At 42.1% G+C, this 15,012-nt stretch overlaps 1 protein-coding gene across 2 annotated transcripts in view; it reads right to left on the reverse strand.

Moving 5' to 3' along the window:
• The window catches only part of Bcap29 (B cell receptor associated protein 29), a 39,305-nt gene extending 29,398 nt beyond the window's left edge, over positions 1 to 9,907 (reverse strand). The window contains exons 1-4 of one of the 2 annotated variants that reach the window (NM_001164090.1): positions 9,854 to 9,907; positions 9,512 to 9,629; positions 6,042 to 6,142; positions 1,975 to 2,125 (exon numbers count right to left, since the gene is read on the reverse strand). In NM_001164090.1, coding sequence (NP_001157562.1) covers positions 1,975 to 2,125; positions 6,042 to 6,142; positions 9,512 to 9,603 — 344 coding nt within the window. In that variant the 5' untranslated portion in view covers positions 9,604 to 9,629; positions 9,854 to 9,907. The other variant, NM_007530.3, reaches the window with a different exon arrangement.
• Positions 9,908 to 15,012: the final 5,105 nt, after the last annotated feature.

The following is a 15,012-nucleotide window of genomic DNA, read 5'->3' on the forward strand; positions in this document are numbered from 1 at the left end:
AAGAGGAGTGCACCTGAGGATCCAGTATAGATAGTGTAGCAGAATCCAGAGGCTCAAACCAGACCACTCATTGTGATGAACATTTGCAAGTAACAAAAGGGTATATACTACATGACACACTATGACACACTAAAGTTTCCACAACAAATTTTTTTTTTATTCTATCTTCTTTCTTTGTGTGTGTATGTGGGGGGTGGGGAGTTGCAAGTGTAAGGGCAGAAACAAACACACAGATGGAGTGGTCTCTCGAAGCTCCTTGCACACAATGTTATTTCCCTTTTATAAGCCATTAGCCTAAAGTAGTCAAGTGACATTTCAATTAATTTGTTTTTTTGAGACAGGGCTTCTATGCATATCCCTAGGTGTACTAGAACTCACTCCCTAGCCTGGACAAGCATTGACCTCAGAGATCTGCCTGTCTCCGCCTTCTGAGTGCTAGGATTAAAGGCATGTGCCACCACTGGCTTCTGGATGGTATTGCAAGGTCAGCAAGAAAAATCTCCACTTAAAAAAAAAAATTGCAGTTTAAAGATCATTTTATAAGGGGGCACAAGTCAAAAAAATGAATATTGACATGTTTACATATAAGCCCCACTATTAGATATTAAAATTAATCTCTTCAATTATTCTTTTAGCAGCTATTTACTAATGAACTAGTATGTTAGGTCAGAGGGCCATAGCCGAAAGGGAACTTAATTCTTGCCTTCAAGTTTAAGTGCTAGTTGGAGATATTTTTTTATTTTTATGTGTTTGTTTATTTTTGTTGTTTTCAAGACAGGGTCTGACTATATAGCTCCGGCTGTCCTGGAACTCACTCTGTAGACCAGACTGGCCTTGAACTCACAGAGATCTGCCTGTGTCTGCTTTAATCCCAAGCACTGGCTTCTAGCTGGAGACATAAGCAGTATTTAATTACAGTTGTGAATGGCACCAGAAGTTGAAGTCAGGACTTAACAGAAGATCTGCATACTTTGGAGGAACTGATGGCCACAGGGCTTCTTTGAAAAAGCTAAAAGATAAGTAAAAGTTAAATAAAAAATAGAAGGTCAGCTATGGTCAGCTTAGCCTTTAAACCAGCACTTGAAAGCAGAGGCCTCAGATATCTGTGAGTTCAAGGTCAGACTGGTTTATATCAACAGGTTCCAGACCAGCCAGGGTCACACAGTGAGACCCTGTCTCAGAAATAAAACCAACCGGGATTCAACTTCCCAAGTCCTTCCCTAGCACCTGGCTTTGCAGTCGGTCTTTATCTCTGTGTGCCTGCTGGGTTATGTGCTTCCTCGTCCCTAACGATAGCTATTCTTCAAACCCCAGTCAAACAAACAAACAAAGACTGGGAGGACAAGAGAGGGTTCTAGAATAGTTTGTAGGATGACTCAAGTGGGAAGAGCAGAGATATTTCATAAACAGTAACCTTTTTTTTTTGAAAAAAGGAGCGTGGGAATGAGATGTACTGCATGTATTGGAGAACAGCAAGAGACAGTCCAGAAGGTGAGCCACCTGATCACTCAAGGCCGTCTTCGGGCAGCAGATCTACGAAATCTAACTCCCCCTTATTTTTGAGATTGTAATTTAGTTACATGTCTCCTTTCCCTTCCCTCCCTCCAAACCCTCCCCCATATCTTTGACAATTTTCCTTCAAATTCATTCCCTCCTCCCCCCTTTTACTAATTGTTATTGCATCTACATACATATATATTCCTAAATATAGCCTGTTCAGTCCATATACTGCTACCTGGATGTATGTTTTCAGGGCTGAACATTTGGCATTGGACAACCAATTCATGGGCTCTTCCCTTCCAAAGGCAACATCTTCCATTCCAAGCGTTCTTTAGTGTGACTGAGATTTGTTACTTGAGTGTATCATTTGCATTCTTTTATGAAGATATCAATGAAAAGATCTTAGTGTAAGTGGAAAAAACAAAGGGGAGTTCTATGAGTGATACAACTGCTAGCAAATTTTTTTTTACTTACAGCCAAAAAAATAATGAGAATCCAGAAATATACAGATTTCTTTGAGACCTGAAGAGCTTCATCTGTGTGTGCTCAAAGGCACTCGGTCTGATGGCTGAGTTCTTCTCTACAACATTCGTGGACGAATACTTTCTTACTTCTCTCACGGCATCTGTTACAAGACAGAGGACGCTACTTTTAGTTTTTAAGAAAGCATTTTCTTTAAACAAGAAGGAGTTGTAGAATAACCTACCAGCCTTTTAAATAATGGACTTTAGATATGCCTTTCTTTCTGTCTGTCCCTCTTTAGTACCTGACAGGGTATTGAGCTTAAAGATGGACGTTTGTAAATGGATAGTAGTGGCAAGTTATTAATCAGCACTATAGCATTTTAAAATCATTCGTCTGGGGCTCACTTATCATCTTACTGTCAAGTCTTGATCTACTGTGAAATATTATCTCTGACTCTTTCCATTTCTATGCATGACTAAAATCCAACTTGCTGTCAGCAACAGATATAATCCAGCCTCTCTTAAAGTGCCAGCACCTTATTATACTATTACTTTGTACAACTGAGACGTCAGAACTGTTTCGCCTCATTGACATTTCTATCTGCACAGACTAGTTAAATGAGATGCAGGCAACGCTGCACTTACTTGACAGCAGTTCACAGGCACTATCCCTGAATCATGCCACTTTCTATCACTCCGCACAAGAAGGTTCCATTTTCTCACCTCACATTTGTATGCCATCTCTTTGACTGAAACTCTTTATTTCCAATACCATTAGGCATCCTAGCTCACTTTCTCTATGTTGCAACATACACAAAGGTAGATTTTTGTGTTGTTTGTTGTTTTTTTCGAGAGGGTCTCAGGGTGTAGCTCTGGCTGTCCTGGAATTCACTATGTAGGTCAAGCTGGCCTTGAACTCACAAAGCTGCATCTGCTTCTCCCTTCCGAGCACTAGGATTAAAAGCTCGCACCCACCACCCGGCTGCATAGTTAACTTTTGCACATGGATTACCTGGCAGCTGTGTGGTAACATGTTCTGCCTTGGAGATGGAGTTCCCAGAGTCCATCGAGGTAAGAATAAACAGACATGTACAGATGCAAAGGGTAGTTCACCTACCAGCACTAGCTAGTCCTTCCTCCGAATCTGGCTTCTCCCTTTACCTGCACCTCACTGAAACAACAACTGTTTTATTATAAATTTCTTTTCCTTTCTTTTCTTTTTTAAATTTTTCTTTCTTGCTCAAGTGAGGGTAAGCTGGTTGGATAAATATAGCCAAAAGAATCCACTACAGTTACAGTCTCTTTTCTTACACAGGTGACAGCTTTCAGTAGACATTTTGATACCTTTTAAAGAGTTGAGGTTATTTCTTATTCTTTTACTTCACAGATACATTTGTCAAACTAAGAGAGACAGAATGCCATTCCAAAGTTATTCAGGTAGTTGGTAGCTCAGTAATTATCAGTTCTCTCTACTTCTTTACTCCTTTATTGTGTTGTTATATGGGTGAAGTTTCAGTGCGCAATGCTAACAATAACAGACCATGACAAATAGTGACATTTTCAAGTAAAATACAAATCCATTCAAAACTTGATGCAACTTCCTTCTTGGGGTTGGTTTTGTTTGTTTGTTTGTTTGTTTGTTTTGAGACAGGGTGTCTCTGTGTAGCCCTGGCTGTCCTGGAACTCACTTTGCAGACCAGGCTGGCCTCGAACTCAGAAATCCACCTGCCTCTGCCTCCCAAGTGCTGGGATTAAAGGCGTGGGCCACCACGCCCCAGCGGGGTTTTGTTTTGTTTTGTTTTGTTGTTGCTGTTGGTTTTGAGACAGGTTGTCACCATACAGCTCTGGCTGTCTTTGAACTCACAGAGATCTATTTACTATGCTCTGTTTTTACCTCCTGAGTGCCACCACACCCAGCTTTTCTTCCGGGTTTTTAACAGTTCTATACTCCTTCCCAGTGGAAACTCTCACTTTTGTAAAGAGGATCAACTGTACTTCAAAGATTGATGTCTGAGCCAGGCGTGGTGGCGCACACCTTTAATCCCAGCATTCGGGAGGCAGAGGCAGGCGGATTTCTGAGTTCGAGGCCAGCCTGGTCTACAAAGTGAGTTCCAGGACACCCAGGGCTACACAGAGAAACCCTGTCTCGAAAAACCAAGAAACAACAAAAAAAAAGATTGATGTTCGGAACAGACTCAGTTTTTCATAAAACGACATCAAGTACAGTGGTGAAGGTTCCCAGTTGGTACCAGTAAACCCACTTAACCCACAACATGAGCGTTAGGAGGAAGTTCCTAGGGAAAACAGTTTGCAATACATATTAAAAGCTAAAGTAGCAAGGAGTGACATTTGTAAGAAGTGGGTAGGCAATCTTAGACAAGTCACTTAATCTTGCTGGTCTCAGTCGTTTCTAAAAGAACATGGAGATTATGAAGGCTTGTGGAATTTCTGCTTTGGAAACCTTAAAGCTCTACTTTTAATGTATGAAGTACCATTGCCAGGAACATTTCTGACCTGTTGAAAAACTCATTTAGGCTGCATATTTTCTGTAAAATGCCTACTACCAGACATGCTTGGATTTAGGCTGTTTTTGCTGCTGTTGTTAAGAACTTTGAAATTTCATGTTTTAAATATTACTCATGTAAACATGAAATACACTTAAATTTTACACATGCTTTACAGCTGTAAGCCTGAAGTTAATTTCAGACAATGTCTTTACTGTTCTTGGATTTGGACTCTAATCTATCATACAAAATGAGGGATAAGATTTTCTACCTGTGCCAGCATGCTTGTGCAAAAATGTTTTCAATTCTTTAGATTCAAATTTTTAAATTTGGAATTTTTAGTTGGGGATGCTCAATCTGTCCTGCACACACCTATAATCCTATCATAGGAATTCAAATTTTGAAGAATTTGTCATATTTGCTTTGTTTTTCAGTCCAAAGTCTCTTTGATATTTTCCCCTAAATATCTTAGTATGCATCTTCTCAGATATATTCCTATGTAAAAACTATTAGGAACTTATGTTTTTTTTAATCCAAGGGATAGACAACTAATCTTTTAGGGAAAGGGACAGGCAATGGATGTTTGCCGGGCTTACCAGCTGCAATATTAAACTCTGGAGTTGTCTATGGAAATGGGCATAGGCCATGTGGTGCTTGAATAGGTATGGTATCCAGAAACTCATGTTTGAATGCTTGGCCCTTAGGGAGTGACACTATTAGGAAGTGCGGCCTTGTTGGAGGAGGTGTGGCCTTTCTGGAGGAAGTGTGTCACTGTGGAGATGGGCTTTGAGGTTTCCCATGTTCAAGCTACTTCAGATCAAGATGTAGCACTCTCAGCTCCTTCTCCAGCACCAAGTCTGCCTGGATGCTGCCATGCTTCCCACCATGATGATAACGGACTAAACCTCTGAAACTGTAAGCCAGCCCCAGGTAAATGTTTTCCTTTATAAGGGTTGCCTTGGTCATAGTGTCTCCTCACTGCAATGAAGCCCTAACTAAGGCACACTATATGCAAAAGCAAGAATGGTGACGTTTCAATAAAACTGTGTCTACAGATATAGGCTTCTGAACCATAAAGATGAAATACAATACTGCTATCACAACTAAAGCAAAAATTTACCAATATTACCTAACAATCACTTCATATTAAAAAAAATTGCAGTAGCCACTAAAGCTGTTGCTTTCAATCAGGTTTCAGGGAAGACTCACACTTGTCTAAGAATCTCTTAAGAGTTTATTATTCTACTTGTTTGTTGCATATAAGTCAAGTTCCTGGGTGCCCAGGACAACACTAACAAAGACTATAACTGTCAATCATCTGCCAACTTGAAAGAAGGCCACTTGTTACATTGTATCTAAACTTTAAAGTAACCTAGAAAGGTTAAGAATCACTGCACCTGAAATTTGAGTATATAAAATAGTACCAAATAGGTATCAAAATAGCCATAATTACCTTAATATCAATACAAAAAATAGTCTTTCAATATCTCAATAGCATCAACCTAACCAATCAAAACCCGGATAATTTATTGAAAAGAACTGGATTCAAAGGAGGAATGTAGTTAGTACTTACCTAGAAACAGAATGATCAATAGTATTATAATGGTAAGAAAAGCTTTGTTCCAAAAACTTGCAATCTTACCCCAGACACTAAATGAAAAAATCTTCTGCCATCTGTAAAGCAATACAATTAGATTAGATGAGCAAACGACCAAACAACAAACAAATCAAGAGCTGGTCTTGAACTATTGTAAAATACTGAAATATTTTGATAATAGTATGGCAAAAATTAAAGACATTTAATTTTAAAAGTTTTTCATCCTCTTTCATGACATCATAACTCATGAAATAGAAAATAATATACTATGATATTTGATGGTTTATATATTCTAAAGTGACAATAACTTTTTTATTTTGTTTTGTTTTTGTTTTTTTCCAGCCAGGGTTTCTCTGGATAGCCCTGGTCATTCCAGAACTGTAGACCAGGGTGGCCACGAACTCAGAGTTAGGCCTGCCTTTGCAATCCGAGTAGCGGGATTAAAGGTGTGTGCCACCACTGCCTGACTGAAAATAACTTTTAAAGTAGAAGTTCCTTTTCACGATGAGCAGAACCTTGGAAAGAAACGCAGGCATGGGTGTGTACGCACGCACGCACGCACGCACGCACGCACGCACGCACGCACGCACGCACTCCCGTAGACTCCACAGTGGGAGGGTAGAGACCAGTCTGAGAGGTTGGTCCTTAGGAGCCCAGCCTGCCCACCTTGCACAGAGATCCTGGGACTCACTGATGGGCAGGCTGGCTGCCTAGTGAGCTCTAAGGACCTGCCTGCTTCTGCCTCACCAGCACTGGGATTATTCGCCTCTGCAGCCAGCACACCTGACTTTTCCCCACGGATTTTAGGAATCAAACTGAGGTTCTCCATCTCGTATGGCAGGCAATTTACCAATCTGACCAGCCCAACAGAAAATTCTTAATCTGTCACATCTTGGATGAAAGCTATTTCTTTTTCCCTAAAACTGTCTCAGAAATGTCGGAAGTCTTTTGATCTAACAATTAGGAACACCTAATTCTCTGTTTATTAGACACAGTGCCTTGCTGGGCAGCCTCTGCTGGCATGGAACTTGCCAGAGCTGTGTCTGAAGTTGCAGTCCTCTTGCTTCAGCCTGCAAAGTGCTGCAGATAGACGCATGCGCGGCCATGTCTGGCTTCTGCAGGTTGATTTTTATGTGATGTGCTTCTCCCATCTACACTAAGTAATGTAAAAAAAAGTAATTTCTCTCTTTAACCCAAAAAGGAATCTAAAATGACTGAGATATGGCATATATGCAAAATGAAAAAAAAACAAGCTTTTACGAATAAACATTTACACATGTAAATGCTCATATAATTTACTCATTACCTAGGCCAAGGTCTGAACACAGAGGAAATGAGATGAACAGTCTAGACAGAGTGAGCGGCACAAGCCAAGCCACAGAAACGATGAGTTACAAGTGGCTGAGCCATCCGTCCTGTAACTGGAAAGGTCTCAAACGCTGCACCTTAGCATTTTAAACTCATAATACATTGGGTCAAAAGGAGGTATCAAGGTGATTAGTGTGTGACTACACTTCACAAACACAACTGACAATTGTCACTTTAAGATATGACAAATTATTAATACACTCTGAAAGGAATGATCAGTAGTAACCTCCAGCTGAAGGGGAGGAGACAGACACAGGTGAATCAGTGCTTTTTGCCTTGTTGACCAAACTCAAAGCATTTTCTATAGGCACTATTTAAATTTAACACTACAAACATTTAAAAAAAAAAAGAATATAAATGGTAATAGCTTGTTGTAGGTTCAAATGTAAATTTGTTCACCTCTTCAAGAGTCAATAAAAGAGGGAATATAAGAACCTCCCAGAAGGGCCATCTAGGAGTTTTCAGTAGACTGAATTTAAGAGCAGATAATAACTATTATTTATTGAGTTGATGTATTATTGGTTGGAACACATGCACCATCTCGTCTAATTACCACAATATCATATGAAGTCTATACCACTATTACCAGGAAAACTGACCAGAGAAGGGAAAAAATTTCTGAGTCATACAACAGGAAGTCAAATGAAAGCCGTTATTCTGAGCATGCATGAACCATCAACCACTTCACTACAGGAGAAAAGACTAGACAGACTAAATGAAGACTTTGAAAGATTATGACTGACATACACACTGTGGATAAACACATGGAGGGGCACAGATGATTCCTGTACATGTGTACCACATGTTCTTACATGACAATATTCATATGTCATGTGCACCGATTCACACTTTCATCTAACAGCTACTAGATCAGGATGGGTACAAAACTGTAAATGGCAAGAAGAAAAAGACTGCTCTATCAATCCTCCTGATGACTTCTTTTTATCAAAGCTCTAAGCCTTATTTATAAATCTGTTGTGCATAAAAAAAATGACTTCTTGAATATGTGTGAGACTGTCATAAGTAGTACCAAATATGTCTGCTTGAAATCTGAGGTAGAAAGAACAGGGACAGCATTGTGTGACTGTAAGCTAAGGATCTCATCTGGAGTCTGACACTGACCAGTTAGGTGACTTAGGTTATGGAACAGAGCCTTTCTGGCCTTAAGCATGTGATCTATAGAACCCATGGTTGGTGGGAAGAACTTGGTACATCCCTTCCTACAGTATGAGTTACTGCTTCTTGTGAGGGAAGGAAAGGGCATGGTGTGGAGACCAGGACAGAGAAGAGCTGCAAACCAAGCAGATGAGGAGTTTCAAGTTTTTGAAAGACTGCGTGGACCCTGAGCCAGTCCATTTTATTGTCCCAAGTAAACAGTTTTGCACCCATCCTTTTATTTCTCTGCTCAAATGCAGGGCAGTTTAGGGGAAGGGGAGGGAGAGAGGAAGAGGGGGAAGAGGAAGGAGAGAAATGAAGAGGCGGTGGGGGGTGGGGGAAGAGGATGAAGGGGGAGGAAGGAGAGAGGAGAGAGAGAATATAGATATATAGACAGGAAAGATGTCCAAGGCATAACCATGGCTTTATTATACCTGTAATCAAGACACCCACCCCCCAAAAAAACCTAGGTTCTTTTAAAAAGGAGGTGAAAATCTATTTGTACACAGAATCAAGCTTTATATAAAGTAGAATTTTAATAGTTACCAGATTGCAAATTTGAGTTTCATTTTTAAAGACTACCTTTTATATAATTGGCTCCCATCTTTTATTTAATTATCCATTTGTTGTATGTATGCATGTGTATTCATCATGTGTTTATGTGCGTGCATGGGTGTTTCTGGGCGTCCCAGGGTGGAAGTGTGGCGGTCAGAAGACAACTTTGTGGAGTCGGTTCCCCTTCCACCAGGTGGTTTCTGGGTATCGAACTGAAATTCTCTCCCTTGGCTGCAAGGGCCCTTTACCTACTGAGCCACCCCGCCGGCCCTCCCAAAACTTTCTAACCTTACAAAGAGCATCGCACGCCGTAGCCTGAAGAAGCTAATCAAACATTTGGTACTGTTAAGGATCTGACGGTTTCCTACCTCTGTGGAGGAATAAAGGGCAGACAGAAGAGTAAAATGAGTCCTATTTCAGCATAAAGAAAGCTGGCAACCGCCGCCCATTGGATTGTCATCGTTTTGTTTTGTTTTTTCTTCACACCTATACAGAGAAAGATTTCAATTTTAGAGAAACATGGGTGAACGGCCAGACACGCGGCGTGGGGCCTGCCGGGAGTTCGCCTAACTCCGGGTGACGAGGCAGTGCGCCGGACGGCCCCGCAGGTTCTTCCCCGGTCCCGAGGTGGCTCGGGCCGCAGAACGCCGCGGCCCGAGCCGCCGGACGCGAGGTCAGCAGCGGGGCCGCCCGCCGCCCGTCAGGCTTACCCGCCGCCGATCGCTCCGCGTGCCCCGCCGCCCGCCTGCGCGCGCACGTCCCACGCCGCCGGGAGCGCGCCGGGCCCGGCTGAGGTCACACTGGCGCGACCGCGCCTCCCGCGGCCCTTGTTTCCTGGTGCGCGGCGTGAGGCGGCCGAGGCTCCTCCACGTGGGCTCGGTATCCCCGGAGGGCTGATCCCCGATGCGGCTGATGCCGGATGACGGGAGCCAGGGCCCGGGTCTATGGTGGGACCCAGCCAGGTGCCCTAGGGTGGTAACCTGCCTCCCTGCCCGGAGCTAAACTGAATTTAAGTCATGGCCCAGGCCTGGGGGGTCTGTGGAGCGTTTTGTGTTTTGCATGCTGTTTTCCTGGTCCTACCGTGCCCATAGGCAAGACCAGGCAACTTGTGGGAACTGCTGGGTCTACTCCTTTACCTAACCATATTCCCTTAGGTAACTAGATAGGCCCCAGAAACCTTTGAGGGTGGATGCTCTCATGCTTGGTTAACTTTGCATTCCACCTCTGGTTTCCCTGGTAACACTAGAAAGAAAAACCTAACTACTGCCTCTCCTTAGGCTTTCTGGTCAATTCCTGTAATATCCCTGCTCCAAGTAGAGACTTGGCATCCCGATAACATTACATACTACATTACATACTGTCTCCATTAAGCTGGCCAGGAGTTCACTATCCAGGAAAAAGGATTCACTTGGAGATGTGTTAAAGAGGTGGGAGGGATAATTATTCCATTAATACGACGCAGCACTTACACATCCCAAGATGGCACTCCTTGAAGGAGCTTCCTTCTGCCCTGTGGCAGTAGTAAGCTTGCTTGGTTTTCTGGGTTCTAATTCAGAAAAGCCTAACACCTGCCTCTGTTTTTCTTTAGTGGATGGCCAAAAGCCTAAGCAAGCTTTCTGCTGATAATGGGCTTTCTCATTTCTGAATACCTGCCCCCTCCCGGAAGTACTGGTAGACCTTCATTTCTGAACAAGGCAGTGTTATTGGACCCTTTATGCCTAAAGATGTAACTTTTGTCTTTTTCCTCCTCTTCTCCATCCCCTTGGCTACCTTTTTTTTTTGTTTTGTTTTGTTTGTTTTTAATTCCAAATTAATAGTATTGCCCTTTAAAAAAAGCTTTGGCATTCTTTTATTAACAAAACTAGGAATCTAAAAGGGAACTCCAAATACTTCCAGGTTTTCAACATATGTGAATATTTGCAAATCTCAGAATGTAACTTCAAAAGGTTAAAAATCCCCTGTAAGGCTGTTGTGCAGTTGCTCAGATGCTTAATTTAATCATGACTTTTGAGCAGCCCATGTTCATTTGGGTTTGTAGTGTCCTTCTGCTAAGTGTCTATTAGAAATGTCTATGCGCCGGGAATGGTGGCGCATGCCTTTAATCCCAGCACTTGGGAGGCAGAGGCAGGCAAATTTCTGAGTTCGAGGCCAGCCTGGTCTACAGAGTGAGTTCCAGGACAGCCAGGGCTATACAGAGAAACCCTGTCTCGAAAAAACAAAAAACAAAAAAACAAAACAAAAAAATGTCTGTGCTTAAATCTATGGTACGCTCTTTAGAACCTTCTTTGCGAGTGCACATGTATATGGTGGTGGAGGGCAAAGGTGGATGGCAATGTCTCCCTCACCACTTGCTCACGTTTTCTTGTTTTCTCGTTTTCTTGTTTCTTGTTTTCTTGTTTTGGAGAGTGTTTCTGAAGCTTCTGTGACTACATGAAACTCCAGCTCGAAAACAATAAACTCCAATTCTGCTTCTTACTAAGCCTCTGAAATTCCTCCCCCACCCCTGCCACTTTTCTTTTTTCTCTTGGTGGCACAGTCAAGAATTCCTGTTTCACCCAAGTAGAGGTCTCTGAAAAGAATTTGCACGTGGGGTTACATCTCAGCTCTTACTGCCGTCACTGTTAACACAAACACTGCTATAGGATACAACTATATTGGGAACATTACATGTTAAAAGAATAAGTAAGCACAGAATATAGACTACATTTCAGGGTTGGGGTTACTTGCTTAGTTATTGGTAGTGCCTTCCTGGCACACACGAGGCTTTAAGTTCAATCCCCAGCACAAAACAACTCCCCCCACGCCCAGAAAAAAAATCTCCCACATTTAAGTGAGTGCTTTTAAAAACTGTATCACATAGATATCTGGTCATAAGTAGCTGGAAGAAAAATGCAGGCTGAACTTAGCACAGAAGGTTGGGATCTGCTTTTCCATGCTCATTTCCCACAGTCCACCTCACTCCAGTCAAGCGACTACTGTACTGTATTGTACATTCCCTTCAGAGTTAGTGTGTAAATGCCAGAACGACGGCCTCACTTCTGTATTCATTTCAACTGGAAAAAAAAACCCGTCATCTTTAAAACTGAATAAACTGAAAAATGAGAGCACAGATATGACCAAGAAAAAAATAGCAGCCCAGTGCTCATGTTAAACTTGATTCATGGCCTCAAACAGCCTGAAGTAAACAGTTGTAGACAACTCTCCACAGTCTTGCTGGTTTTGACATTCAGCAATATTTTAGTACTGAACCTTTATTTCATCCAGAGACTTCTTGTCGTCTACACGTTCTTCATTAATAAAAGCTGCTAGCAACATTGAGCCATAAAAATATGAAAACAACTATAAAATTTAGTTTAATATTAAAATCTAGTTATTATTTTAAATTAAAAACTATAACTATGTACGATGTGTGTTGTGTGTGTGTGTAAGGACACTGTGTATGCTATAGCATTTGTATATATGTCAAAAATTCACTAGAACTGATTTTCTCTTTGCATCTTTACATAGGTTCTGGGGATCAAATTCAGGTCATCACTATTTCTCTGCAAGGGGCTTCACCTGATGATGTTTGGCTGGTTTTAGGAAGATTCTTAAAGACATGTCCATTTATTTACACATTAGCTACCAGATTCTTCACACGTAAGATGTAGAAGCCTGCAATTGCTTTCTTCTTTTTGCATACCAGAATTCTGAATCTTTGAGAGATTCAGAGACCTTCATCTCTCTCTTGAGTGCTGGTCTAGTGGTAAGTCTTGTTTAAAAATCTTAAAAAAAAAATCACCATTTATGACAAGTCCTTAAAAAAAACATTGTTTTGATGTTTATGTAAATCACAATGTCAGGAGACACTATAGTCAACCTTTCTAGTCCAGCTCTGAGGGAAGCACTTCTCGTGGCCTGGGAAAGGGGCTCCTGTGCCTAGGGGAACAGGGATGGTAGCATGATTGGTACAAGTGCGTTCTTATTCACATGGTCCCACACTGTTGATGCAAACACTCCTTCTCTGGCCATATGAGCATGCAGTTTGGCTTCTTTTTCAAGCAGCCTGGAAGACAGCCTCTTGTGCTTTCGTTTCTGGTAAAGCAACTTAGGACTAATACAAGGCCTCTCTTGAGTGGCTTTTTTGCCCACTTGTGTGTGTGTGTGTGTGTGTGTGTGTGTGTGTGTGTGTGTGTTTATATGCCTTTTGTGGAAGTCAGAGGTCAATCCTGGGTGTTGCTCTTTAGATATCCACCTAGTCTGGCTAGATCTGTCTCAGCCTCCCGAGCACTGGGATTACAAGTGTGTACAATGTAACTGGGTTTTTTATATTTTTTTAAAAAAGACTTATGTGCATGTGTGAGTGCTTACATGTATGTATGTGTACCACGTGCATGCCTGGTGTCTGCATAGAAGAGGGTGTCAGATCCCTTAGAACTGGAGTTACAGTTGTTGGTGAGCCATGTAGGTACTGGAAACTGAAAGGAGGTCCTCTGCAAGAACAAGTGCTCCAACTACTGAGTCATCTCTCCAGCTCTCACGCCTGTATTTTACATGGATGCTGGGAACCATATCTAGGACCTCAGGGTTATGCTACAAGCTCCTTAGTAGCCTGGCTCTCTCCCCAGCCCTTTTTGCCCTCTGTTGGTATCAATCCATGGTTAAATGGGCTGAACTTACATATGGCAGTTGTGATGACAGTGCAGTTGTACTAGTGGAGCTTGGGAACAGCTGGTGGCTTTGACATCCTCAGGAAACACAGGCTTTGAGGCCAGTTAACAGAACCACAGCAGCCAGGCAATGCTGGCACACGCCTTTAATCCTAGTACTTGGGAGGCAGAGGCAGGTGGATTTCTGAGTTCGAGGCCAGCCTGGTCTACAGAGTGAGTTCCAGGACAGCCAGCGCTACATAGAGAAACCCTGCCTCAAAAACAAAACAAAACAAACAAACAAACAGAATCACAGCAGCAAAAGGAGGAGTAGCTGTTCTTCCCGTGGTGGCAGTCACAGCAGAAAGAGGTACCTGAACGACTGGGCACAGGGACCAGGGCAGGTACAAGAACGGTAGAAAGAGGTGAGAGCGAGTGAAGAGCTGAAGTTGACCAGAGGCTGGAAGATTTGGAGAAGCTGCAGACACTGGCAGCTTGTAGAGTTCCAGAGAGCTGTCAAATCTCAGTGGCCAAAGATCTTGGTAATAGGGGCCATTATTCAGGGTTTGGGAAGTCATAGCTTGAGAATCATGAAACCAAGCTATAAAAATAGCTGCTGTCAAAGGTTGGAGAGTCCCACTTCTTAGACCTACATTATCCAGAGTTCTAACACTGGATACTAAAGGCCCTGTTACTTGAGGCCTGCATAAGAATCCTAATACCAGAGCACCATCACTCCTGTTGCCAAGGCTAGCTCCTTCTGTCAAATGCTGGGGATATAAACACTGACAAAGCCATACAAATGGTGGTTGGAAAGGGTTCTCAACCAACACTTTCATCTTGGTAGAACAAAGTACTCTGGGAAGCTCTTTAGTAACCTAATCTAGAAAGATTCAAAAGAACTAAATTTGCTGTTACTCAAAGAGCTCCACACAATCTTTTAAAAAATTATGTACATGGGTGAATATGTGGAGGCCTGAAGACAACTTTGAGGAAATGATACTCTTCTTCTACAACTTGGGTCCAAGCGATTGAACTCAGGCTGTCAGGCTTGGCTAAGGCAATACCTTTACCCACTGAACCTTTTTTGTTGTCCCTACTCTTACTTTTAAATTACAGCTGACATCACATGCAACTAAACTCAGTTAGACACAACTTAAATACCTTCAAGTATGTATTCAATTAGGAATGTACCAGTTGATTTTATAGTGTAAAATGTTAATGTACACTGAGCAGTGGTG

This window comes from Mus musculus, chromosome 12 (genome assembly GCF_000001635.26).
Source record: "Mus musculus strain C57BL/6J chromosome 12, GRCm38.p6 C57BL/6J".
NCBI classification, from domain to species: Eukaryota; Metazoa; Chordata; class Mammalia; order Rodentia; family Muridae; genus Mus; species Mus musculus.